At 34.1% G+C, this 27,576-nt stretch overlaps 1 protein-coding gene across 4 annotated transcripts; it reads left to right on the top strand.

Moving 5' to 3' along the window:
• The first annotated feature begins 16,060 nt into the window (after positions 1 to 16,060).
• On the top strand, positions 16,061 to 23,455 carry LOC132621581 (WPP domain-interacting tail-anchored protein 1-like). 4 transcript variants are annotated; one of them, XM_060335906.1, is made up of 4 exons: positions 16,061 to 16,214; positions 19,308 to 19,897; positions 20,628 to 21,715; positions 23,094 to 23,455. In XM_060335906.1, exons 2-4 carry the CDS (start codon positions 19,330 to 19,332, stop codon positions 23,349 to 23,351), a joined length of 1,914 nt encoding a protein of 637 aa, XP_060191889.1. In that variant the 5' UTR covers positions 16,061 to 16,214; positions 19,308 to 19,329; the 3' UTR covers positions 23,352 to 23,455. The 4 variants fall into 4 exon arrangements, with proteins under 4 accessions (XP_060191889.1, XP_060191893.1, XP_060191892.1 ...); XM_060335910.1 differs by lacking the exon at positions 16,061 to 16,214 and adding an exon at positions 16,252 to 16,292; XM_060335909.1 differs by lacking the exon at positions 16,061 to 16,214 and adding an exon at positions 16,276 to 16,329.
• Positions 23,456 to 27,576: the final 4,121 nt, after the last annotated feature.

Below are 27,576 nucleotides of genomic sequence, written 5' to 3'. Positions count from 1 at the left end.
AATATAGAATGACATTACTTTTTTTTTGCGGAGAAATTAAAAAGACAAGTAAAATAGGACAACAGTACACTATATTAAGTTTTTCAGATCTATTTAATTGTTATTTTATATTTTGAATCTTCTTATTTGTATCGTATTGAAATTTAGTGGTAATTCTATTTTATTGTAAGCCATTTGTTTAAATTCATAGAAAATTAGGGAAGGGGGGAAGGAAATAAAATATGAAATTTGGTACAAAGACCTTGATCTCCTTAATGCATTGAACCCTGTTATCTCCAAATTGACTAATTGCTCCTTCAGTCCACCATCAGAATCCTTCGATCTCACCCTACAAAAAAATTGTGAAAATTAAGACGGTTTTAATATGAAAGTTTATCAAAATCGTAGTCGCAATAATCCACATTTTTAAAACGGTTGATAGCTATGTATAATTAGAACGATAATTTCGGCCTGTAATTAATTTTAATTTTCTTTGATTCCATCCAAAAGAGAATATCGAATTTGGTCCTTTGTCTAAGTGATCTCTAGTTCCTTACTTGTCCCCATCCTAATTAAGTTCACGGAGAACTCCTCACATTAGAGAGAAGGAAGAGGGTCAAAGGAACCCACAATTAAATTTGGAAATTATATATTTATAATTTCTAGTCTCTTGTCGATAACCTATTCATCTTACTTGTTTTGGTTCTAGCTAGGGGTGGAAAATGGGTGGGTTTCGTTGGATTTGGGCAGGTTGAAAATAGTTTGAACAAAAATGGGTTGAGTTTCAATCCACCCATATTTCATGTGGGTAAAATACGGGTTGGGTGATAGACGAGTTGATTATGGGTTAAACCATATTATTACACGAGTGCAATATTATTTCAAGTTCAATGTTTATAATTTATTTTTCCAAATTAAATTAATTTTTTCATATATTTATAATTGAATATTATGAAATAAAAACTTCGGGATTGGGGTGGGGGTGGGGGTTGTGGAGAGGGAAGAAAAAACTTCCCATTTTTTATAAAATTTGGTTTGGGGTTGGGGGGGGGGGGGGGGGGTTGGAATTTATCACTTTTGTCATGTGTGTCTTTCATAATATTCCCACGATTGTCTCATGACATTGCCAAACATAGTCCTCACAATATTACTTCCATCCTGCACAGTGTAGCGTCACCCCCCGATAACACGTCTAGGCTAACGAACCCTTGCTTACGGAGTTAAACCGTTGTATTAAAGCAGATGCAATTTCTACATTTTTACTAGTGTGAGGTTGAAGAAGTTCTAGTGGTGGACGAAAGGAGCATAATTGGGGATTTAGAGATAAAAGGGTTCAACAGGTTAGGGGGATCAGGGTGTTTGTTCCGATTTTATATTTAGTTTTTTTTCCTTTTCCTATTTTACTGTTAATTGTACAAACTACCGACAATGAAAAGAATAAACACTAATTACCACACGGAACAAACTAAGAGATTCAAAATTAAAAAGAAATAGATATTTAAAGAATTAATTTATCCAATTATGCGACACAATTTTCTTTTATTATTTTTTCCCAAAAAATATGACAGTATCTTATACTAGTATGTAAAAATCAACTAACTTTAAACTTCTTATTTTACACTTGATGAAACGATTTATAGTCACTCAGAATTTCTATGGTTTGTTTTAGATAAAAAAGAATTCTTAAATCCTTATTACTTTCTAAAACTCCTTGCCTTATGCACATGCATTGGAAAGAATGGAGTAAATATAGAGAGGAATGCTAATTATAGTAAGAAATCTAAAAATGGCTATAAAACTCTTATATTATCGTCGTCTATAAATTTTTTAATTTATTTATAATAATTTCAAATAGTAATAATAATAATAATATTTTGTTAGAGATTAGTTAAGGAAGTTCATCCCAGCTAAAAAGAATTAACCAAAAATTAGCATTATCTTAGAAATCCTCTAAAATTTAGCCATAAATTTAGCTACTTTTTAGCTAGCGAATAGCTAGGGGTTGTGTTCCTAGCTAAATCACAATCTTTGGAGAATTTTTTTTTAGCGCCAAAATAGATTTCCCGCTAAAATTTAGCTAGACAATTAGCTAGGACACTTCCCTAGCTAACATATTGCTAGGGATTAGCCACGGATTGTATCCTAGCTAAGCCATAATCATTTGGAAAAAGAAAATTGGCGCCAAATTGGAAGTCCCGCTAAAAATTAGCCACAGGTTTTTCTAGGAAAATGTTCTAGCTAAAGTTTAGCTAGGAATCGGCCCTAGCTAATTCCTAGCTATATTCTGACTAAATTTTCAGTTGATTTTTTTTGCAAGGGAATGACACTTTTCTAGCTAAATTCCTAGCTAATGTTGAATATTAGCTACGGATTTGGATTTCCTATCTAGAATTCCTAGCTAATAGCCTGTTCTCTTGTAGTGTTTCTATAAGGGTTAATAGGTTACTCCCAAAACTTATTTCAGAAAATCAAAGTGGTTTTGTCAAAGGTAGGATGATTACTGATAATGTTTTGCTTGCTCAAGAAATTATTCAAGGAATTTCTAATCCTAATAAAGGGGGTAATGTAGTAATCAAATTAGACATGGCTAAAGCCTGTGATAGATTATCTTGGGATTTCCTGATTGCTGTTCTACATAAGTTTGGTTTCTCAAAATCTTTTACAAAACTAATTGAAGTTCTGCTTGCAGGTGTATGGTACTCTATCATCATTAATGGGACTAGAACAGGATTTTTCAATTCAGAGCAGGGCTTGAAACAAGGGGACCCTCTTTCCCCTGCTTTATTCATCATTGCTTCTGAAGTTTTTTCTAGAACTCTTAATAGCCTTAACACTGTAGATGAGTTCATTCCTCTCTCTATGAATCATAAAGGGCCTTGTATAAACCACCTTGCCTATGCTGATGATGTTATCATTTTCAGCAGTGGCAATTCTAAATCTATTAAGCTAATCATGAAAATTATTAGAAGGTATGAAAAGAGCTCTGGCCAATTAGTTAACAAGAAGAAAAGTTTTTTCCTCACCTCTCCTAATCCCTCCACCTATAGAATTAACAGAATTAGGTCTATTACAGGCTTCATGGATAAACCTTTTCCCTTCACCTATCTTGGGTGTCCTTTATATATTGGTAGAAAGAAAATTTGTTACTTTGATGATATGATTTCTAAAATTGTTAATAGGTTGAGAGGATGGCAAGGTAAGTTATTATCTCATGGTGGGAGAATGATTCTTATTAAGCATGTTTTGCAAGCTATTCCTACTCACATACTAGCTGCTATGAGTCCTCCTAAAGGTACTATAAAACTAATGGAAAAATATTTTAACAGGTTCTTTTGGGGATCCTCAAGTGAAAAAACCAAACATCATTGGGTATCATGGGACAACATGAGCTACCCCACTGATGAAGGAGGAGTAGGATCAAGAAGAATGCAGGATGTTTGTAAAACACTGGCTATGAAAAGATGGTGGAACTTCAGAACTAGTGACTCTTTATGGGCCAATTTTCTGAAGGCAAAATATTGTATAAGGGGCCATGTGGTATCAAAAAAATGGAGATCTGGTCAATCCCATGATTGGCAAAAATTGATGCAAATCAAACTAGAAGCTGAAAATAATATTCACTGGGAAATTAATAAAGGAGATATTAGCTTCTGGTGGGATAACTGGACAGGACTAGGTCCATTGTCCAGTTATTTTGAAAACATTACCAATTCTGGAAAATTAAAAGTGGGTGCATTTATTTCTAATGGAAGATGGGACATTCATAAATTGAATGGATTACTTCCTGAAGACTTAGTGCACCACATTATTTCTATAAAGATTGGTAGTAGAGAAGTTAATGATATCCCTATATGGAACATTACTAATGATGGTAATTTTACTAACAGATCAGCATGGGAAAGCAGTAGAAAAAGAAGGGAGAAGGACAACATCATGAAGAAATGCTGGAACAAAGTAATTCCTTTTAAAGTATCCTTCATTTCATGGAGGGTTATCAAAGGAAAATTGCCATTAGAAGAGGCTATGGTCAGATTCAGAATTCAGAGAGGTGAAGAAGATGCTAAATGTTGCTGTTGCACAAGCTCTAAAACAGAGACAATCCAGCATGTATTCTTGGAAAGTGATGCTGCAACCAAGATCTGGAGGATATTTGGGGGTGCACTAGGTATCATCAACCAAAGGAACTCCATCAAAAGTTTTCTAAGTGACTGGTGGAGCACCAAGACCAAGAATCAAATTCATAAATTAGTGGTACAAATTACTCCTTGTTTTGTCTTATGGGAAATATGGAAGAGCAGGTGTGCCTGTAAATATGGTGATCAAACGAAATTTTTGTATAGTAGGATGATTCACCAAATCTTGTGGAACATGAGAGCTGCTATAAGATTGGTGTACCCTAACTGTGACTTGGCAATGCCTTGGCCTAGGCTTTGTGAAACCTTAGAGAGGATGAAGCCTTTTCAAAAATGGAAAAGGATCTGCTGGGAAAAACCTCATCAAGGACAAATAAAAATGAATACTGATGGGAGCTATATTAAAGAGACTGGAGAAGCAGGAATTGGAGGAATTGCTAGAGATGATCAAGGCAGTTTCATCATGGCCTTCTCCTTAAACATCAGATGCAAAAGTAATAATGAAGCAGAAGCTCAGGCAGCCAAACATGGAGTAATATAGTGTAAACAGAATGGATACACTAATTTCACATTGGAGCTGGACTCTCTTATTATCAAAGAGATGATTGAGAAACAACAGAGAAACAATCAGAAACTCAAGAGTATCATTCAAGACATTTCTCAAATCCTAGGCCAAGCAAATGCTAAGGTTACACATTGTTATAGGGAAGCAAATCAGGTAGCAGACGTATTAGCCAAAAATGCTTCTGTTAAAGGTGAATCTTCCATGTTTTGTAACTACCAGAACTTACCAAGAGAGGCAAAAGGTCCTTTTCAATTAGACAAGAGCCAACTGCCTAGTCTTAGGATAAGATATGATAAGGCTAATTTTTTTATTAGTTAAAGTGTTTATAGAAGGAGAATTGTTGGAATGATTCAACAACATACTCCAACAGGATTCTATAATCCCTCTTTTGTAATGGAGGTTAGGCCTCAAGTCCCCCTCCTTATGTTTTTTGCCATGAAGAAATAAAAGCACACCCAAGCTTCAATGGGTGATTATATTTAAAAAAAAAAAAAAAAAAAAAAACATCCAGCGGAAGAAACATTATTACAAATATTCAGCAAAAACATAAAAGTGAAACATAGCATAACACTCATATCATTACGGTCTTGGCATTTTTCCCGAACCTGTCCTTGTTCCCCTCGGCATCCTTTTTCCCCTTGCAATCCTTCTCGCACTTCTCCTTGTGGGCTTCAAAGTCAGCAAATGTTGAAACTTTTGCCGGGTATGTGTTGCAAAAGTCACATTTGCATGGATGTATTTTGTCCACCACCCCTGCTTTCTTATGGCCTTTCCCTTTGTATCTGAATGATTTGTGTGGTTTCATTCTTTTGCCTTGATTGTTGTGAAAGCCTGAAAGGTAGTGGTTGATTGCTGCTATCTTCGGCAGATTAGGTTTTTGCTTAGGGTTCGTGACAACTGATTGTTTTAATCTTTTAAAACAATATATTAATAACCGGATAAACTTATGTTTATTTTTTCAATAGATTACAAATGAGTTCTAGTCGGCGAGTGAGTTCGCGAAGGAATCTAGTGCGAAGTATTAGATGCACTTGAATTGTTGTACAAGAAAGTTGATGGATTCAACGCTTATAAGGTATTGAGCAATAAAAACTGCTCAATATTATTCAGTATGCCTTATTAATATAGTTAAAACATCTGCCTCCTCTGTGCATGAAGTAGCTCTCGAATCAACATAGTAGTCAATTACTTAACTATTCGAAATAAGCATTCTAAGGAAAAAAGTCCTACGGGTGAATGTTCATACAAAAATTGTTTCTTGGTCGCCCAATAACCGTTTTCAAAGGGATTATTTCAAATAATTAAGGAAAAAAACTGAAGCAATAAATTAATTACTTTTCCCTTCCCAAGCAAATACAACTTGGAGTGAAAACTTCATAGTAAAACTAAACATAGAATTCTTTTAGTGGCAATCAATAAATAAAGCAAGAAGTTAAAATCCAAGAAAGATATCAACGTTGTTATAAGTTTGACAGAACAAGAAGAGGTATAAAGCATATTATTTTTAACTAATACTCTAAAAAATGCAATAAAATTCAAAATAATAGGAGAAGCCCATTTAGTGAAAAGTAGTAGAGTGCATTTTCAGATGTTGGAGGCAAGTTTTAGCAAGAAGAGGAAGGATTTAATGGGAGCACAAGTGAAGAGTTGATAATTTGCAGAGTCGCGTTGCATTGGAGCTTCAAAACATTAAATCAAGTGAGGATTAGAGAAATAGTACTAATAATACTCGGGTTTCTTGTTTTTTACCTGACTCATTTCTTAACCAAAGTCTTGTCCTACCTGTCCTAACCCATTAAATTTTAAAAAAAATAATGTTTGCCCTGCCGTGCCGTGCCCTATTTAAATTTTCCTTGTCCCACTCCATTAAGAGTTTATCCTGGCTCGCCCAGCCCTTTCCTGCCATTACTAAGGACTAAGGAGTGTTTTTTTTTTTATATATATCCTGATATATATATATAAAATGTGAGTATCATAGTATACTTCAAGTACTACTGATTCGGTATACCATATGCTAGAATAAGTTATTTTCTGATAATTGATAAAAAAAAAAGTGTACTATAACAGCTATCTTTTTTTTATTGATATAGATTAAAAAAAAAAAGGAGCAAAAAAGGTGTTTAGAGTTATATTATGAAAAAATAGAAAAAATGATTTGCAAAAAATAAAATTTGAAAAGCAGGAAATATAAATGGAAGGGAAAAAAACAAATATAATGTATAGGTTATTTTGATAACTGATTTAGAGAAAAAGAAAATGAGAAATAGAAATATAACATATGTATAATATAAGTTATAATAAAAGGATGGACGAATTATAATAATAAAAAATAATAATGAAATTAGATTACGAAGAAAAAAAGAGAAAATAGTCAAATGCCTCTCAACATTTAGTTGGATTAATTATGACGCACCCAACCTGACTATTTTTTAAACGGAATTATTACCCCCTTGAAACGCTACCACCAAATCTTTATTTGAGTAGTGAAATACAGGCGCCTTACACGTGTATTTTACCAATTAAATATTTTTAATTTTTTTTTCATCTTCTTTTTGTTTCTTTTCCTAATCTATCTTCTTCCACCATCCACCACACCAAAAATCACCATTAAAAGACTTGACCAAAGAAATTAATTTTTCTTTTTATCTTGAGCACTAAACAACCTTTGATTTTTTATTTCCCTTTATCTTCAAAATGATCTCTTCCGACTGTTCCAACTTCGTCGATCTTTCAATTTTGCCATGCTCTGTAGTCCAAAAAATCAATTCGAAGGGAAAATTGAAAGATCGAAGTTGAGATAGTAAAATTGGGGTTTGAATTAATTTATAGTGGAATGAAAATTGGGTATCCATTTAGTTTTGAAATTTGCGTTTTCAAAATTGGGTTTTGAAAGATCAAAGATCGAAGTTGGTTTTTTGGACTATAGAGCATGGCCAATGCTCAAAAATCACCTCTTCTTTCAGTTTTTCTTGATTTGGGTTTTGAATTAGTTTGTAATGGAACGAAATTACTAATTGGGTCTCTTGATATTTCATTTCCTCATCTTGTTTTTTCTAAAATATTATTTGTGATTAATGAAAATTAGTTTGGAAGTTGTGAAACTCGAAGGGGACGAAAGACCAAAAAAAAAAAAAAAATCGCCGAAAATTGCATACTTCCTGTGAGGGGAAGTGTGGGTAACAAAGAAGAAGAAAGGGATAAAACATAAAGAAAAAAAGGAAAATAATAAGTAATATTTTTATTTGCTTCTCACTCTCTCATCTCTCAAAGATAAGAGAGTGAACTACACTCTCTGTGCCACCTCACCATCTAAGGTGAAATTAATTCACTTTAAAATTGTCCGGGAGGTAATAGGTCGCCCATAAAGATTTGGTGCGTCATAATTAAACTGTTCAAATGTTGAGGGGGCATTTGACAATTTTCTCAAGAAAAAAATAAAAGGAAAAAAAGTAAATTGAAATTAGAAAAGGAAAAAGAACTAAAGAAATGGGAAAAGAAAAGAGAAAGTACAAATAGATCCAAAAGAAATAGCCAAAAATGAGTATGGAATCAGATCATATTTTAAAAGAATAATGTGATTTGGGAAAACATAAATGAATAAAAAAGGATAAGAAAAGAAAAAAAGCGAGAAAAAAGAAATGGAGAAAGAAAGAAAAGAAGTAGATAAATAAAAAGAGAAGGAGAATAAAGCTGCAATTATCCACAAAAACTGCAATGCGTAGAAAAGTAAATGGATAGGCAAGGATAATTAGTTTGATTTTGTAGGTAATTATGTACTTTTCCGTTTATTCAGCTAATCCAAAGGGGCTTTAAGTATTACACTTCATTGCTCTAAGGGGTCGTTTGGTACGCAAGATGAGATAAATAAGAATATATGATAAGTTGGTATTTTTCCAACTTAATTCTTCTTTAATCTTAGACTTTTGACTTGTTTGATTGAGAAAATAGTGAATTTAATATCGTGTACTTCCATTTTATAGATTTATGTGATTTAGAAGTGATCAAGAAAGAAACCAAATAAAAATAAAAGAAGTCAAATTGAAGAAAATGAGAAAAGTAGCTAAAAATACAAAAACGGCCAGATCTGCAAATCTGAAATTTTGGGGTTGTTTTGGTCATATTTGGATGTGAAAAATTGGGAGCTATAAGAGCATGACTTAGGGAGACATTATTCTCGTCTTTGGCCATTTTCAAACTTGGAGAGTTAGGGTTTCATCATCAACACTTTAGAAAAGAAGATTGGAACACTTTAATGAGCAAATTTTTAACACTTTCTTCAATTTCATGTTATGTATTAAATATGTAGTAATCCATTCCACTACTTGAATCTTGTTTATGAAATATTCATTGTCCAAGTTTTGGATTAAAAATCTTGTTATGCTTATGTATTGAAGGATTTTTATTTCTAATTAAGTAGGTCTTTGTTTCTTCAATTAATCTTGTTCTTTATTGTTTCTTACGGGATTAGCTAACCCTAGGACTCACCTATTTACTTCGATTTGAGCTCGGAAGAGGAAAATTGAGGTTGGAAAGATTAATTAACAAGGATTTGAGGCTTTAAACCTTATCTAATAACATGAGCTAGGAATAGGATAGTTAACTTGATATTAAATTGATTGTGCCTAATATCACACTCTAAGGCTTGGAAAAGCTTAGAGTGAAATTCATTGATTTGATTGAAAGACTTTCAATAGAGTTTTAGAAAATTATTATCTTTTAACATAGACGCGCTCTTAGTTATAAATTCTTAAAATACATTGAATCGTCACTTGAGAGTCCCTTGTATTCATGCTTGTGACCATTGATCATTTTACCCGCTTTCTAATTAGTTTTATCTTTGTTAGTTCTTAAACTAAAATTCAAATATTGAAGTGCGTTTGGCTTAATTCTTTACTTTCTTAATCATCTTTATATTATTCTCTGTGTGATTCGACCCCGCCTCATAGTTGGGTAAATTATATTGCATGTGACCGTATAAACTTTCTTTTTAATGAGTAGATTTGGACGTTAGTCCCATGAGATTAATTTATCCCACCTTTTATACAGGATAATAGTATCATCATTTTAGTTTCGGACTAATTAATTCTCTTTACAAAATACAGGATAAAATAATTCTCCATCTTATCCTGAGATTATTATCCTTATTCCAGGAATCAAATGACTCCACATAATCATTCTCCTCCTTTTTTTTTTTTTTGTACGGATTTCCCTTCAAAGACGCTGCCGGTCTTTAATTTTTGTCCCTAATTGCCGGTCTTTAATTTTTTGGCCTTCGTTTAAAAAAGCGATCGAAAATACACCTAAATTTTGGGTTCGAACCCCCCGCTTAGTAAAAAAATAATAATTTCGCAAGGCAAAGCTTCTCAGAAATTTTGCCTAGGCAAAAGTTTGCTTGCAACCATCCCTGAATAAGAACAATTGTGAACCATCCCTGAATAAGAACAATTGTGCAAATTGTCCATTCTCCTCAACAAAATACAAAAGGGCTCAATAGCAGACGAGGCACTTAATGGGCCAACATATCAATCCACATAGCATTTTCCTTCATTTTTTTTTTTTTTTTCGGATTAGCCTTCATTTGGGGTGGTCTTTAAGTTTTGTCCTTCAAATTGGTGGTCTTTAAGTTTTGCCCTTCACCTAATACTCCGAGGTTGCGGGTTGGACCCCAACTCAGTAAGGAAAAAAAATAAAATTCGCAAGGCAGAATTTTTGCAAAATTTTGGCCATGCAAATTCTGCCTTAAGGCAGAGTTTTTCCGCCCATTCAAATTCTGCCTTAAGGTCCAAATTCTGCCTTAAGACAGAGTTTTGAAGGCAAAAATTTGCCTTGCGAATCCAAACTCTATCTTGCAATTTTAAAAAAAAAAATTGACTGAACGAGGGTTCGAATCCAAAACCAAAGAATTTTTAGTAAAGGACAAAAGTTAAAGACCACCAATTTGAGGGGCATAAATTAAAGACCACCCCAGCGAAGGAAAATCCTGCAAATTGCCCATTTTCCTTTCATGTTTTTGTGCGGATTGGCCTTCAAAGGCATTGGTCTTTATAATTTTGTCCCTCAAATTGATGGTCTTTAATTTTTGTCGTTTGCCTAATAACATGATATTTAGGGTTCGAACTCCGACTCAATAAAAAAAAATCGCAATGTAGAGTTTCGTAGCAAAATTAGACCTATTTGAGCAAAAGTTAAGTCTTAAGACAGAGTTTTGCAGAATTCCAACTGAGCTAATATTTTTTTTTATGCCTTAATGCAAACCTTTATCTTAAGGTAGAATTTTGTCTTATGCCTTAAGGCAAAACTCTACTTAAGACAATATTTGAAACTCTACTTGAAGGTAGGCAAAACTTTGCCTTACAAAACTAAATTCTATCTTGCGATTTTTTTAATTTTTGATTGAACGTTGAATTTGAACCCGAAAGAGACACAAAATTTAAGAGCACCCCCGAATAACGCCAATCGTGCAAATTGCCCTTTTCCTTTTCTACCAGCCCCGTTTAAACCTTTCAACTAAAGCTGACAAAAGAACACGTGGCCACGAGAAAGTAACCACGTGACCATCACGTGTATACTAGATGAAGATTAGATTGCAGTATACATAACTGCTAAAAATAAAAACTCACATGAACTAAAAAGAGTAAATTATTATAAAATAAAACTATCCAGTAAATACACAGAAGAAATATGTAGAGAGAATATGTAGAGAGATATCAGATTATATTCCTTCTGCTCTTTCAACATTGCATCTGTGCATCCTATTTATAGGAGCAACAGGACATGGGATATTTTGAGATATTTTGGGATATATTGGGATATTTATAACTTAATGGATATCTACTACTTGAGATATTTATAACACTCCCCCTTGGATGTCCATTAATAGATGATGTACCTCGTTAAAACCTTATTAAAAAAAAACCCTATGGGAAAAAGTCTTAATGAAGGAAAAAGAGTGCACATATCTAGAAATACGCTTTGAGAGCTGCCTCATTAAAAACCTTACCAAGAAAACCCAATGGGACAAAACTTGGTTAAGGAAAAAAGAGTACAACGCGTATTTCACTCCCCCTGACGAAGACCAAGATTCAAATGTCGGAGTCTTCGCATTCCAATCTTGAATATCATCTTCTTAAGAGTTGAAGTTGGCAAAGATTTAGTGAATAAATCTGCAGGATTGTCATTTGAACGGATTTGTTGCACATCAATATCACCATTCTTCTGGAGATCATGTGTGAAAAATAACTTTGGTGAAATGTGCTTTGTTCTATCTCCTTTTATGAAACCACCTTTTAATTGAGCTATGCATGCAGCATTATCTTCATATAATACTGTGGGTATTTTTGTATCACACTTCAAGCCACATCTTTCTCTGATGAAATGTATCACTGATCTCAACCACACACATTCTCTACTTGCTTCATGAATAGCGATTATCTCAGCATGATTTGAAGAAGTAGCAACAATGGACTGCTTGGTCGATCGCCATGATATAGCAGTACCTCCGCATGTAAACAGATAGCCCGTTTGAGATCGAGCTTTATGTGGATCAGATAAATAACCTGCATCTGCATAACCAACAAGATCTGTACTACCTTTGTTAGTATAAAACAGACCCATATCGCTAGTTCCCTTCAGATATCGCAATATATGCTTAATCTCATTCCAATGCCTCCGTGTAGGAGAAGAGCTATATCTTGCTAGCAAATTAACAGAAAATGCTATGTCAGGTCTTGTAGCATTAGCAAGATACATAAGTGCACCTATTGCACTATGATATGGTACTTCAGGACAAAGTAGCTCTTCGTTTTCTTCCTGAGGTCGGAACGGATCAAGTGAGCGAACAACCATAGGAGTACTTAAAGGATGCGCATTGTCCATGTAAAACCGATTTAAAACTTTCTCAGTATAGGCAGATTGATGTATAAAGATCCCTTTTGCGAAATGTTCAATTTGCAGACCAAGACAGAGTTTTGTCTTTCCGAGATCTTCATCTCAAATTCTTTCTTCAAATATTCAATCGCTTTTTGGAGCTCTTCTGGAGTTCCAATGAGGTTTATGTCATCAACATAAACAACAAGTATAATGAACCCTGATTTTGTTTCCTTAATAAAAAAATATGGACAAATGGCATCATTTATATATCCTTCATTTATCAAGTACTCACTTAGGCGATTATACCACATACACCCCGATTGTTTTAAACCATATAATGATCTTTGTAATCTGATTGAATACATTTCTCGAGACTTTAAACCAAATGCTTCAGGCATTTTATATCCTTCAGGCATTTTATATCCTTCAGGAATTTTCATATAAATTTCATCAAGTAAGCCACATAGGCCGTGACATCATCCATCAGTATAAATAATGTGACATCTTCTGTTGTTTGGACTGCTGGCCCAATAAACATTACGTTTACCAAGATGGATCATTTTACTTGGTAATTATTCTACGTCAACATGCTTTAAGAGACGTAGAAAATCAAATCCTCACAACCTTATACAATATTACGCGCTATATTGTATATTGTCGACAAGATATCATGTTGTATCGGTTCGCAATTCGACATAACTTACTGAGATCTCATCACTTCATTATTTTCAGGTACCTGAACCTCCTATAAGGTTTATGAAGTGTTATGTCGTAGCTCTTCAAGAGCACATTGCCTCCTTATTATGATCATTTGCTCCTCCCTTTTTCAAGAATTATTATATTTGGAACCGATTGGTCTACCATGCTCCATGCACGCTGTAGACTTTGTCCTTCAGGGACATTAAGAGCATTTTGCAGATGAAATATGAAATAGTTGGGTCAGCAAATGCTTCCAGCATTTGACTTGAATTATCTGAGGATCATACTGATGATAATTCACAACATATTTCTTAGCTGCTTATTCTCTCCCCCTTATTTTAGTGACATATGTCCCCATTTTCTTTGGGAAAATCCATCATGGTATATCCATTAATCATGTACCGCCCATCAAATGCTAAAAGATGGAAATATCTAGTTCCTGACCCTGAACCAAATATGAGGGGAGAATTTATCAAAATTTATTGATCTGAAGCATACAAGTGCTGTTGTATGCAATATATCATATCTCAGACCAACATCTGAAACTCTGTTCTCATAAGCAGTGGTTTAGCTGTATTATGGAGGCATCCAATGCCAAACCAACTTAGATATAAATCAGCATTATCAAGATGATTGTCTTGATTACATATTCTGAAAATTGTGCTTCCAACTCAATTATTTTGAGCAAGCAACTTTATAAATGTCAAACTGCCAGTTGACAATAAACATACATGTGACTGTCTTAAATAGATGCATCTATTTAAGACATCACATTGCAGGTGAAGGGGCCCACATTCACCTTTTATATTTTTCAGAATTTTAGGGATTCATTCCCAACATTAGCTGGTGTAATCAACTTATCATGAGAACAAGCAACACAAACAAATTCTTGAAGAATCTTCTAGTTCTTCAATATGTTTTTTAATACTCAATTAGCACATCATATTTAAATCAGGACGATCAAAATGGTCTTGTCAACTGATAAAATTATCTGTACCCATAAACTTCAAGTTTACTATGACGAGTGCTATTTTTTTTAATAAACTTCTGGTTTACTATTGCATGAAATTTTATGTCAAAACTTCTGGTTTATTGTGACATGCGATCTCATCATGCTCGGGTAACGCTTTACACACGTGTCCCTACCCGTAATAAGTTGGAGATATTCAATCTTCCAATCATCTGTAGTCTCAATATGATGATCATTTTTCTCGCTAGTAAACTTCAGGTTTACTAGAATTTATTTTCCGATCAAAATAATTATGATCTGAGATGAATGGTACTATCATATATAAGCTCTTCGAGAGACATCAATTTGTTTACCATAATCATATATTATTTCGACACTGCTAGTGCCATGATACTTGTAAATAAATAATTAGCTCTTCTGGAGCCTTTGATCATTAATTTCTATTATCAAATATTTCTTAAATACTTCTGGTACCATGAAAGTAAATTTCGACACTACTGGTGTCACGAAATAAACATTGAATTCTAGACTTCAATATTTCAAACATCTCTTTCAGGGAGATTCATCATTAACTGAGTATTTTGTATCTAAGCTCAAACACATAATAATCAAATCCTTCATAAATAAATACATTAATTGTTATTTCCTTCAAGGAAATCAATAACAACTAACCATAATATATTAATGTGGTTATAGGAGAAAGCATTCTACTCTACTTCCTTTTGCCTTAGAAATATGTTTCGACGTACGACAGGTACATGTAGCAATGTCTGAATTTCATACCACCAGAATATAACATCTACATTCCTTGTATTTTATCCCTCCAGGAGATAAGTTGTGGTATTTGTTCATTCACTTCGGGGAATGAAACCTGATTATTTAAATGTGCTTGAAATACGATGCTCATCAATAGCTCGTTATTTTGCTCAAACACAAGAAAATATTGCTTCAAAGTATTTCTCAGATATTTTGGTAATTCTTTCTGCTTCAGGAGTAAAGTTTCAGAGTTTTACTGCTTCGGGAGTAAAGTTTCAAGTTTTACCACTTCGGGAGTAAAGTTTAAAGGTTGACTAATTCAGGAGTAAATTTCTGAATTCTACTACTTCGGGAGTAGATTTCAGAGTTGTTTCAGGAGTAGAATTAAAAACCTTACTACTTCAGGAGTAAAATACATAGGCTTACTACTTCTAGAGTAGAATTCAAAGTTTGCTACTCGTGGAGCAAAATTATGAGTTTAGTACTTCGGGAGAAAAGCATATAATATTAAGAATATTTCTTCTCAATTATTCTATCTCTTCTGGAGATGAATCATGATATTTTCACAATCAAATGCACGTTTATATTTATAGGCTTTACTACATATTATCACACTCACTTCAGAGAATGGATCTGTATTTGCAACATTTATCAAAAGTTTTCATTCTTCAGGAATAAAACATAATTATCTGAACGTGCCTTAAGCATATCAAATCGTGATAGCTTATAACCTCTTTTAAGATATTGCTACTTCAGGAGCAAATCGAGGCATACATATAATGTGGAGAAATTTTCTCTAACACATCTTCAATCATAAACACAATAAGCCCGTAAAAATATTACCACTTCTGATGTTCACGGATATAAACTCATTTAATCAATTCATATTTGCGAACTAACCTTCCAGTAGAATATTGGCATAAGGCCTTCAGCAACTTCGAGGCTTTTAAAGTATTTGCTCAAGATGGTTGAGGCTCGTGCTGATAACGTATTATAAAATAAAACTATCCAGTAAATACACAGAAGAAATATGTAGAGAGAATATGTAGAGAGATATCAGATTATATTCCTTCTGCTCTTTCAACATTGCATCTGTGCATCCTATTTATAGGAGCAACAGGACATGGGATATTTTGAGATATTTTGGGATATATTGGGATATTTATAACTTAATGGATATCCACTACTTGAGATATTTATAACATAAATCAATTTTCACACTAACCCGCGAATTTTCAAGAAGGTACGCTTCTATAAACTTTGCTTAATAATATCATTTCGTATTTATTCCTTAGTTGATGCACGTATACTTCTTGAATAAGTAGGCAAATTTGTTTTTGTTTTCTTGATCCTATAAAGTAATTTTTTTTCTTGATCCTGTAGAGTATTTTTTTTTTTCCTTTATTGTTAAAATTTATCATTTTTCGTTGGGTTTGATTTAATTTATGAATTATTGAGATGGGTGTTGAAAAGTTCTATCTTTGAAGTCTTTTTGAGTTAAATTTTGTAATTTGGATCAGGGGTTTGTCAGATGATGTGAAAAATGAATTGAGTGGAAATATTTATTTTTTCTGGAATAATTTAAGGTTTCCTTTTAGTTTATTTTAATTAATTATTGTAGTTGGGTGTGTTAATAGAATAATAGTGCTGTATTGGATGAGAAATCTCCATTTTCCACTGTTTAGTTGGGTTTAAAAGTAATATAGTGTGTTGGTGTTAATTTTGAGTATCAAATGTTGATAAAGAAAGTAATATGGAGTATGATTTGAGATATTTGTTAAGGAAAATGACTTCTTGTCATTTCTCTTTTGGTGGAAAATATCTTCAAACACATTTTCAACAATTCAAGGTGATACAAAGAATGATTTTTTTTTTCGTCAAGGAAGACATTTATTGGGAAAAATCTTTTTCCATGCCAAACAAAAGAAAAAGGAAGAGGAAGAACATAAAACTTGTATTTTGATTTGGTTGAAACTGTAATGAACTACAAACAACAACAACAAATCTAGGGTAAAAATAACGGAAAAGGGTCAAAATTACCCCTGAACTTTGAAAAATAGTTCATTTATACTCTTCGTTATACTTTAGGGCCAATTATACCCTTACAGTTATACTATGGGGTCAATTATACCCTTATGACTAACGGCTGCCACGTGGCATCATCCCAACCCTTCAAAATTATTTTACCCTCAAATAATTTTTTACCCACTAAAATAACTCAACAATTTTTTTTCCAGCAAAAATAATACGAAATTATTTTTATTTTTTTTCCTGGAAAAAATATCCGTATTATTTTTGCTCGAAAAAAAAAATCGGGTCGGGTTGAGTTATTTTAGTGGGTAAAAAATTATTTGAGGGTAAAATAATTTTGAAGGGTTGGGATGATGCCACGTGGCAGCCGTTAGTCATAAGGGTATAATTGACCCCATAGTATAACTGTAAGGGTATAATTGGCCCTAAAGTATAACGAAGGGTATACATGAACTATTTTTCAAAGTTCAGGGGTAATTTTGACCCTTTTCCGTAAAAATAATGAACTGTTAAAATGAAAGAGATAAATTAGGAACGGTTTGGAGGCGGCAAAGTGGAAGGATTATTACAAGCACATTATATTTATAATTTTGCTGATTTTTTTAGAGTTATGAAAATGTTAAAGCCAGTATTTCATTCTAGGTCTCTGCTGAATGCATTTCAAGTATCTTTGAAGATTTTGACGCTCTGTCTTCACTATCTGTAGCTTGGTTATATGATAAAGTACGCCTACTAAAATGCGTGACTAGAACGTTTCAAGGTTCCTCCAAAATTGAGGGAATAGCTTTCATTTTAGAACCTACGTAGAAAAGCTCTTAGAGGTCTTTTATCCAAAACATGTATATTCTCTCTTTTCGATCAATCATAAGCGAAAATGTGTTCTTTTAGCATTCTTATTTCAGAGTCTCTGACATTGCCTTTAGCTATATTTATTACCATACTGGGATACCTTAAAGCTTACTGTTTATTTGTTTTCTGCCATGGAAGCTCCATCTCACACTCTTATCTCTGTGCTAAATCGATTTATTCTTATGGCTCTCCTATGCGTATGTTTTTCTCCTCATACAATTGTTGATTGATGGTTCAAGGTGTTCGCTGTACGAGTAAATTTTTCTGAAGGTTTCTTACATATGTTGTCGTACCATATCTTCTTGTCCCTTTCCCTTAGATAGTTATTAAAGTCACGCACTGGTGTTAACTGTTAATGTATACTAGCTGGCAGCTGCATAGCTGAGACTCGTTATACAGCTTTTACACATCGGGAATTGTCTTTGTACTTCCATACCCAATCAACATCTTAATTAGGTGCACTTATGGGAGCTGATTTCAAAAGCAGTACACCCCCATGGAATTGTCAGTATATGTGAACGATCACTTCTAAGCTTTAACTGCAGTGGGAGTATGTGTACTCTCACATCCTTTAACCTTCTGGCTTCTTTTGGTTCTTCTGGTGTTTAAGAGGACATGTTTACCAGAGAGATCTATTAATCGGGTATTCGTTAGTGTTATTAAGTGCCATGACTTGTCCCTTAAAGCCATGAACCAATGCGAACGAGGTGTTATCGCTCTATGCACTTCTGAGGAGTTGAGACTAGAGATCCCGACGGGAAGTGGTCGACTCTTTGAATCTTACTTTAACACATGAGAAAATAGAAGAGATAAAAAAAGAGAGGAAACATGACAGTGTTCTATTTGAATAGTAGGGGTCATCACCGTGTACTCTTCAACGTTCTCTTTGTCATTGTGTTCTTCTTCTTCTCTCGAGTTTGTAATGCCTATCCATCTATTTTTTTGGTTGTAAGTAACGCCTATCCATCTACTACTTATGCTTTTGTACTTCTTTGGTTTCTGTTCTTTCTTCATCATTTTCTTCAAATAAATGACTCCATTTCTTCTAGTATGCAAGTTCTTTTGCTCTTTTAAATCTGGGCTTCTCTTTTGCATATCTCCCCTAGGTGTAGTACAATTCCAAATATGAAATTGAGTGCTGCAAATTAATTTATTTTATGGTTGGTTAATTGAAAATGAAAATTTAATTAATGATTGGAGTTATCTTTCGATGGGTTTGTTGAATTATATCTCAACGATGTTTCTGAGGAATTGGATTATTATTGCCATTACTGTATATTGAATGCTGATATCAGTAATTTCAATTGTGATTTGACTATTGTATGTACTAAAACCATCTTTTTTTGGTACTTTTTATACTCAATAAACTGTGCGATTCTCTTATTGCTTTTTACCTCTATGTTTCACCTTCTCCCATTTTTGCTTCTAAAAATATTGGTATTGGTTCATCTTTCAGGTTCAAAAATCGGGTTTGACTAATGGATGCTGACACAGAGAATAATGCGTCTGCTTCCATTGAAGGAGTTAACGCCAATGAAGTGGAGGCAGAATCAAATACTATCGACTCTCTAGAAGTTTTGTCATCCAGTGGTAATGTCACGCAAGAAATACAAAGTGTCGGGGAGATTTTAACAAGGCTTGAACTAGACTTAGCATGTTTCTCTGAGAAACTAGTTAATTTAGATCAACTTGTGATGCATGTGGAAACAAGAGAAAGTGACTTTGAGGCTTTTGCCTCCGAGAAGGAGCACACTTCAAATGACATTGTTGAGAAGGCAATTGAGTTTGACCTCTTATCTGGGGTCCTAGATTCGGAGGTGAGGGAGCTAGGCGGTTTATTATCCACTGTTGCAGTGGAGATTGAGAATGTGCGGAAGGTCATATCTTCACATGGGCATGTGGATGATGAGGCTTTCATTTTAATAGAAGAGAAGTTACATGACAGTGAAAAATCCCTCAAGCAGTCGCAGGACAACCTTTTAGAATTAAAGATGCAATGTACCAACTTCCATGGGATTATCCTAACCTCCCAGGGGGATCAAAATTGTGAGTTTATTTTCTTCATCATCATCATTATCATTATTATTATTATTATTATTATTATTATTATTATTATTATTGTTATTATTATTATTATTACTTCCTCCGGATCAAAAAGAGTGTCCACTTAGTCTTTTTTTCTTGGGTCAAAAAGAATCTCCACTTAGCCTTTTTTTTCCTTGGGTCAAAAAGAGGGTCCACTTATCAAATCAAGAAAGAATTAACCTTATTTTTCTAGATTTGCCCCTATGAAGTGCTATGTGATCAAATCCCAATACTTATTAGATTAGGGGCAGTTTTATCAAATCACCTATTTTTCTCTAGGAGTTAGTATTTTCTTAAGGGGTGTGCAAATGGCTAAGTGGACACTCTTTTTGATCCGGAGGGAGTATTATTATTATTATTCTCGATAAGTGGATGCCTGTTAATTTCGTGTTGAGCAGTATTTAGTGTTTTATTCTCTTTGCAATTTTACTTATCCCAGCAACCTTCTCCCAAGCTGACCACCCCTTAGGATATAATTAATATATAGAAATAGGAAGAGAGGAGAAAAGAAGAATATCTGCAAATATTTAATGATTTTATTTCTTTTTGCCCTGCATGTCTGGACCAGGAAATATTGATTGCTGCTCTCTGCACAAGGCATTTTGTTGCTATTACGTGCTTGGCTTAATAACAAGTAATTTGTGGGACATCATCAATCATACTTTTTCTAATCATACTTGATGCTTGACAGGGCAAGATGGAGAGGCAGCGGACTACTTCAACAGTGATGCTCTTTTAACTCCAAAGACAAAGATAAAAATGCAGACTGTTGAACAGCAGAGACACATTCTGCGGATGCTGGAGAAGTCTTTGGCCCGAGAGTTAGATCTTGAGAAGAAGCTTACTGAATCTAGACAGGTTGAAGAGGAATTAGAAGTCAGGTTGCAGCAAGAAGCTTTCTGCATGGAGGAAGAAATTGAAGATGCTTGGCAAAGGTTGTTTGAGGGAGAGAATGCTGCCGAAGTCCTCTTAGGAATTTCAAAAGCACTACTTGATCGACTCCAGATGGCACATTTTAATCTGAACGGTACTGTTCAGAGAGAAAGCTGCTTACAATCTAAACTTCAAGAAATGGAGGAACATTTAAAAGCAAAAGAGAACTTACTAGGGAAGTCTGAAAGCAGTTCTAAAGAGCTCGGGGACAAGGTTAAAACTCTTGAAAAACGGTTGGAGGACTCTAAGTTGCAGCTGTCCAATTATACAAAGAAAAGTCAGGAGCTAGAATCCGAGATCCATGAAATGGAAGATACAATCCATACGTTGAAGGAAAAGAATTCTGAAGCAGAGAGAAGAATTGATACAGCAGAAAATGAGTGTAAAATATTGAAAGAAGAAAATGTGGAACTTGACAAAGAGCTGAACCTCCTGAAAAGCAGTAGTAGTGAGAGAATAAATCTGCTTGAAAAGCAGCTGAGGGACTCTGAGCTTCGACTTCAGCATGCGGTTGCATCTGCTGAAGCTAGTCAAGAGAAGCAAATCATGTTGAATTCTACAATCAAAGACATGGAAGATTTGATTGAGGATCTAAAACTAAAGGTTTCAAAAGCAGAAAGTTTGATGGAGGGTGCTGAAGAAAAGTGCATTATCTTGTCAGAATCTAACTCAGATCTCAATGAAGAATTAACTTTTGTAAGGGGTAGGTTGGTGTGTTTGGAGGCATCGTTACGCCAAGCTGAGGAAACAAAGAAGGCAACTGCCCGAGATATTAACTTCCGGAGTAAATTGATAACAGATCTAATTTTGCAATTGGCTCTTGAAAGAGAGAGACTTGAAAAGCAGGTTTGTCATTTCCTACTGTAATTATCTTGATAACATTTGTGACTTTCCTTTTCCTCTACTCTATCGAGTTTTTTTTTTCTAATTGACATGGTCAATGGGCCTAAAAGCGAATTGAGGACTGTGCCTAATTGAATACTAGTTACTAATCTGAAACAGCCTAGAGTTATGTCTAACAATGAGATGGCATTTGGATAATCAACATTTTGTGTCAGAAAATTACTAATTTTTTGGACGTTGGTGTAAACTTACAGCTTCATAAATTTAATGGCTTCTAAAATGCAGTTGTTGTGTGTGCAAGTTCGTTTATGTGGCTGATGCCTTTTGTCTTTTTCCTTTTTACTAGCTTCAGCAACATCATCTGTTCATTCGGTCTAGTTTTGACATTTTCTCGCTCTGGATTTGGTTAAGTTTTCAGAGTTCGTGACCATATACCTCACGCTGTAATCATTAGAAGTATTTCTTACTGATAAACATTTATGGACAGACACGAATAGACACATCCACACTCCATGCACACACATATTATTGTTTGACAAAGAATAGTTTTAAACGTCGTGTATTCTCTAGTTTTCAATGGTCCCTACAGGCAGTGGCGGAGCCACATAAAGCCGAGGGTGTTCATCCGAACCCCCTCGGCGGAAAAAAACACTGTTTTTACAAGGTTAAAATTATTTTTTATGTATATATAGTAGATGTTGAACCCCCCTTAGGCTTCTTCGTATGTTTATTTTTTTATATTTTGAACCCCCTCGGCGGAAATCCTAGCTCCGCCACTGCCTACAGGTTCACAGATTCAAGCGCCATTCTTCCTATAATATTAACACTTGTACCACTTCCAATGGCTCCTTTCACCGAGCAAAAAACAGTTAAGGTCAAGGGAAAGAAATGAAAATGGGCTAAAGTAGAGCCAGATTGTGCACACCTGAAAAATTAATGGTATTTATTGATAATTATGACTGCAACCTTCCATTGCAACATTTGCTCTTAATTATGACTGCAACCTATCATTGCAACATTTGCTCTTACTCCTGGAAGAAATTAGCTGAAAAGGAAGAGTTGAAAGAGCTATACAAGACGTTATTAGCATTATTAATAAGATTTGCTTGATATAAAAATTAGTTAGTCAGTCTTTTGAAAGTATTTATTAGTGGAATCTGAGACGTGCTTAGCTGGGACAAGTTATTCAGTTTTGGACTTTGGCCTTTTGTGGTTGAAGTTGGTTATTTATTTTCCTTGCCAGTGCATGACTTCTTAATGGAAGATAATTCATTTGGATTAAATGTTTGAATAAGAGCATTGTGTGAAGACAATATTATTTTGGGGCATGATTGCATAATTTTCTCATCTAAATTAGTGTTTTTGCTGCAAAATTGTTCAGATAGCTTTGCTGATAATGGAAAATAAGGCCCAGAAGAAGCTTTTTCAGCAAAATGATGAAGTTCCTTCGCTGTCTCCGCAAAGTGATGGAAAAGATACCAGGGAATCCGTGCTTGCCAAGGCTGAGTTTTCTGCTGTAACTTCTCCAAATGAATGCAAGGAAGAAAAATCTAAGTTTGGGGGCATGGGTGGGGTTGGGGGAAGGCGTGTGGTGTGGTTTGAGCTTATAGCTTTCTCTGTCCCGATTTATGTGATATAGTTCAGATTTCGAGAGTCAATCTTCTTTATTTTGACTGTGAATTCAGACATATAATGTTTAAGTTATTTGAAAAATAATTTACATATTTAAAAACTACACAAAAATGACTATAAGTCACACTAATTAAACAATTTAAGATATTTAAAGGGCATACAAATAAATCGGGATAAACAATTTTCGTGTTTGACCCTCGAACTTAGAACTTGTGGTCTAAAACAACTTAGAGATATTTGTAAGACACAAATCATCTCATTAAGGACAAAATAAAAAGTTTAAAGTTAATTTTTTTCTAAATATAGAATGACATTACTTTTTTTTTGCGGAGAAATTAAAAAGACAAGTAAAATAGGACAACAGTACACTATATTAAGTTTTTCAGATCTATTTAATTGTTATTTTATATTTTGAATCTTCTTATTTGTATCGTATTGAAATTTAGTGGTAATTCTATTTTATTGTAAGCCATTTGTTTAAATTCATAGAAAATTAGGGAAGGGGGGAAGGAAATAAAATATGAAATTTGGTACAAAGACCTTGATCTCCTTAATGCATTGAACCCTGTTATCTCCAAATTGACTAATTGCTCCTTCAGTCCACCATCAGAATCCTTCGATCTCACCCTACAAAAAAATTGTGAAAATTAAGACGGTTTTAATATGAAAGTTTATCAAAATCGTAGTCGCAATAATCCACATTTTTAAAACGGTTGATAGCTATGTATAATTAGAACGATAATTTCGGCCTGTAATTAATTTTAATTTTCTTTGATTCCATCCAAAAGAGAATATCGAATTTGGTCCTTTGTCTAAGTGATCTCTAGTTCCTTACTTGTCCCCATCCTAATTAAGTTCACGGAGAACTCCTCACATTAGAGAGAAGGAAGAGGGTCAAAGGAACCCACAATTAAATTTGGAAATTATATATTTATAATTTCTAGTCTCTTGTCGATAACCTATTCATCTTACTTGTTTTGGTTCTAGCTAGGGGTGGAAAATGGGTGGGTTTCGTTGGATTTGGGCAGGTTGAAAATAGTTTGAACAAAAATGGGTTGAGTTTCAATCCACCCATATTTCATGTGGGTAAAATACGGGTTGGGTGATAGACGAGTTGATTATGGGTTAAACCATATTATTACACGAGTGCAATATTATTTCAAGTTCAATGTTTATAATTTATTTTTCCAAATTAAATTAATTTTTTCATATATTTATAATTGAATATTATGAAATAAAAACTTCGGGATTGGGGTGGGGGTGGGGGTTGTGGAGAGGGAAGAAAAAACTTCCCATTTTTTATAAAATTTGGTTTGGGGTTGGGGGGGGGGGGGGGGGGGTTGGAATTTATCACTTTTGTCATGTGTGTCTTTCATAATATTCCCACGATTGTCTCATGACATTGCCAAACATAGTCCTCACAATATTACTTCCATCCTGCACAGTGTAGCGTCACCCCCCGATAACACGTCTAGGCTAACGAACCCTTGCTTACGGAGTTAAACCGTTGTATTAAAGCAGATGCAATTTCTACATTTTTACTAGTGTGAGGTTGAAGAAGTTCTAGTGGTGGACGAAAGGAGCATAATTGGGGATTTAGAGATAAAAGGGTTCAACAGGTTAGGGGGATCAGGGTGTTTGTTCCGATTTTATATTTAGTTTTTTTTCCTTTTCCTATTTTACTGTTAATTGTACAAACTACCGACAATGAAAAGAATAAACACTAATTACCACACGGAACAAACTAAGAGATTCAAAATTAAAAAGAAATAGATATTTAAAGAATTAATTTATCCAATTATGCGACACAATTTTCTTTTATTATTTTTTCCCAAAAAATATGACAGTATCTTATACTAGTATGTAAAAATCAACTAACTTTAAACTTCTTATTTTACACTTGATGAAACGATTTATAGTCACTCAGAATTTCTATGGTTTGTTTTAGATAAAAAAGAATTCTTAAATCCTTATTACTTTCTAAAACTCCTTGCCTTATGCACATGCATTGGAAAGAATGGAGTAAATATAGAGAGGAATGCTAATTATAGTAAGAAATCTAAAAATGGCTATAAAACTCTTATATTATCGTCGTCTATAAATTTTTTAATTTATTTATAATAATTTCAAATAGTAATAATAATAATAATATTTTGTTAGAGATTAGTTAAGGAAGTTCATCCCAGCTAAAAAGAATTAACCAAAAATTAGCATTATCTTAGAAATCCTCTAAAATTTAGCCATAAATTTAGCTACTTTTTAGCTAGCGAATAGCTAGGGGTTGTGTTCCTAGCTAAATCACAATCTTTGGAGATTTTTTTTTAGCGCCAAAATAGATTTCCCGCTAAAATTTAGCTAGACAATTAGCTAGGACACTTCCCTAGCTAACATATTGCTAGGGATTAGCCACGGATTGTATCCTAGCTAAGCCATAATCATTTGGAAAAAGAAAATTGGCGCCAAATTGGAAGTCCCGCTAAAAATTAGCCACAGGTTTTTCTAGGAAAATGTTCTAGCTAAAGTTTAGCTAGGAATCGGCCCTAGCTAATTCCTAGCTATATTCTGACTAAATTTTCAGTTGATTTTTTTTTGCAAGGGAATGACACTTTTCTAGCTAAATTCCTAGCTAATGTTGAATATTAGCTACGGATTTGGATTTCCTATCTAGAATTCCTAGCTAATAGCCTGTTCTCTTGTAGTGTTTCTATAAGGGTTAATAGGTTACTCCCAAAACTTATTTCAGAAAATCAAAGTGGTTTTGTCAAAGGTAGGATGATTACTGATAATGTTTTGCTTGCTCAAGAAATTATTCAAGGAATTTCTAATCCTAATAAAGGGGGTAATGTAGTAATCAAATTAGACATGGCTAAAGCCTGTGATAGATTATCTTGGGATTTCCTGATTGCTGTTCTACATAAGTTTGGTTTCTCAAAATCTTTTACAAAACTAATTGAAGTTCTGCTTGCAGGTGTATGGTACTCTATCATCATTAATGGGACTAGAACAGGATTTTTCAATTCAGAGCAGGGCTTGAAACAAGGGGACCCTCTTTCCCCTGCTTTATTCATCATTGCTTCTGAAGTTTTTTCTAGAACTCTTAATAGCCTTAACACTGTAGATGAGTTCATTCCTCTCTCTATGAATCATAAAGGGCCTTGTATAAACCACCTTGCCTATGCTGATGATGTTATCATTTTCAGCAGTGGCAATTCTAAATCTATTAAGCTAATCATGAAAATTATTAGAAGGTATGAAAAGAGCTCTGGCCAATTAGTTAACAAGAAGAAAAGTTTTTTCCTCACCTCTCCTAATCCCTCCACCTATAGAATTAACAGAATTAGGTCTATTACAGGCTTCATGGATAAACCTTTTCCCTTCACCTATCTTGGGTGTCCTTTATATATTGGTAGAAAGAAAATTTGTTACTTTGATGATATGATTTCTAAAATTGTTAATAGGTTGAGAGGATGGCAAGGTAAGTTATTATCTCATGGTGGGAGAATGATTCTTATTAAGCATGTTTTGCAAGCTATTCCTACTCACATACTAGCTGCTATGAGTCCTCCTAAAGGTACTATAAAACTAATGGAAAAATATTTTAACAGGTTCTTTTGGGGATCCTCAAGTGAAAAAACCAAACATCATTGGGTATCATGGGACAACATGAGCTACCCCACTGATGAAGGAGGAGTAGGATCAAGAAGAATGCAGGATGTTTGTAAAACACTGGCTATGAAAAGATGGTGGAACTTCAGAACTAGTGACTCTTTATGGGCCAATTTTCTGAAGGCAAAATATTGTATAAGGGGCCATGTGGTATCAAAAAAATGGAGATCTGGTCAATCCCATGATTGGCAAAAATTGATGCAAATCAAACTAGAAGCTGAAAATAATATTCACTGGGAAATTAATAAAGGAGATATTAGCTTCTGGTGGGATAACTGGACAGGACTAGGTCCATTGTCCAGTTATTTTGAAAACATTACCAATTCTGGAAAATTAAAAGTGGGTGCATTTATTTCTAATGGAAGATGGGACATTCATAAATTGAATGGATTACTTCCTGAAGACTTAGTGCACCACATTATTTCTATAAAGATTGGTAGTAGAGAAGTTAATGATATCCCTATATGGAACATTACTAATGATGGTAATTTTACTAACAGATCAGCATGGGAAAGCAGTAGAAAAAGAAGGGAGAAGGACAACATCATGAAGAAATGCTGGAACAA

The sequence above is a fragment of the Lycium barbarum genome, chromosome 12 (assembly GCF_019175385.1).
Source record: "Lycium barbarum isolate Lr01 chromosome 12, ASM1917538v2, whole genome shotgun sequence".
NCBI classification, from domain to species: Eukaryota; Viridiplantae; Streptophyta; class Magnoliopsida; order Solanales; family Solanaceae; genus Lycium; species Lycium barbarum.
The sequence above is the reverse complement of the archived record's forward strand: the minus strand, read 5'-3'. Positions and strand labels throughout refer to the sequence as shown.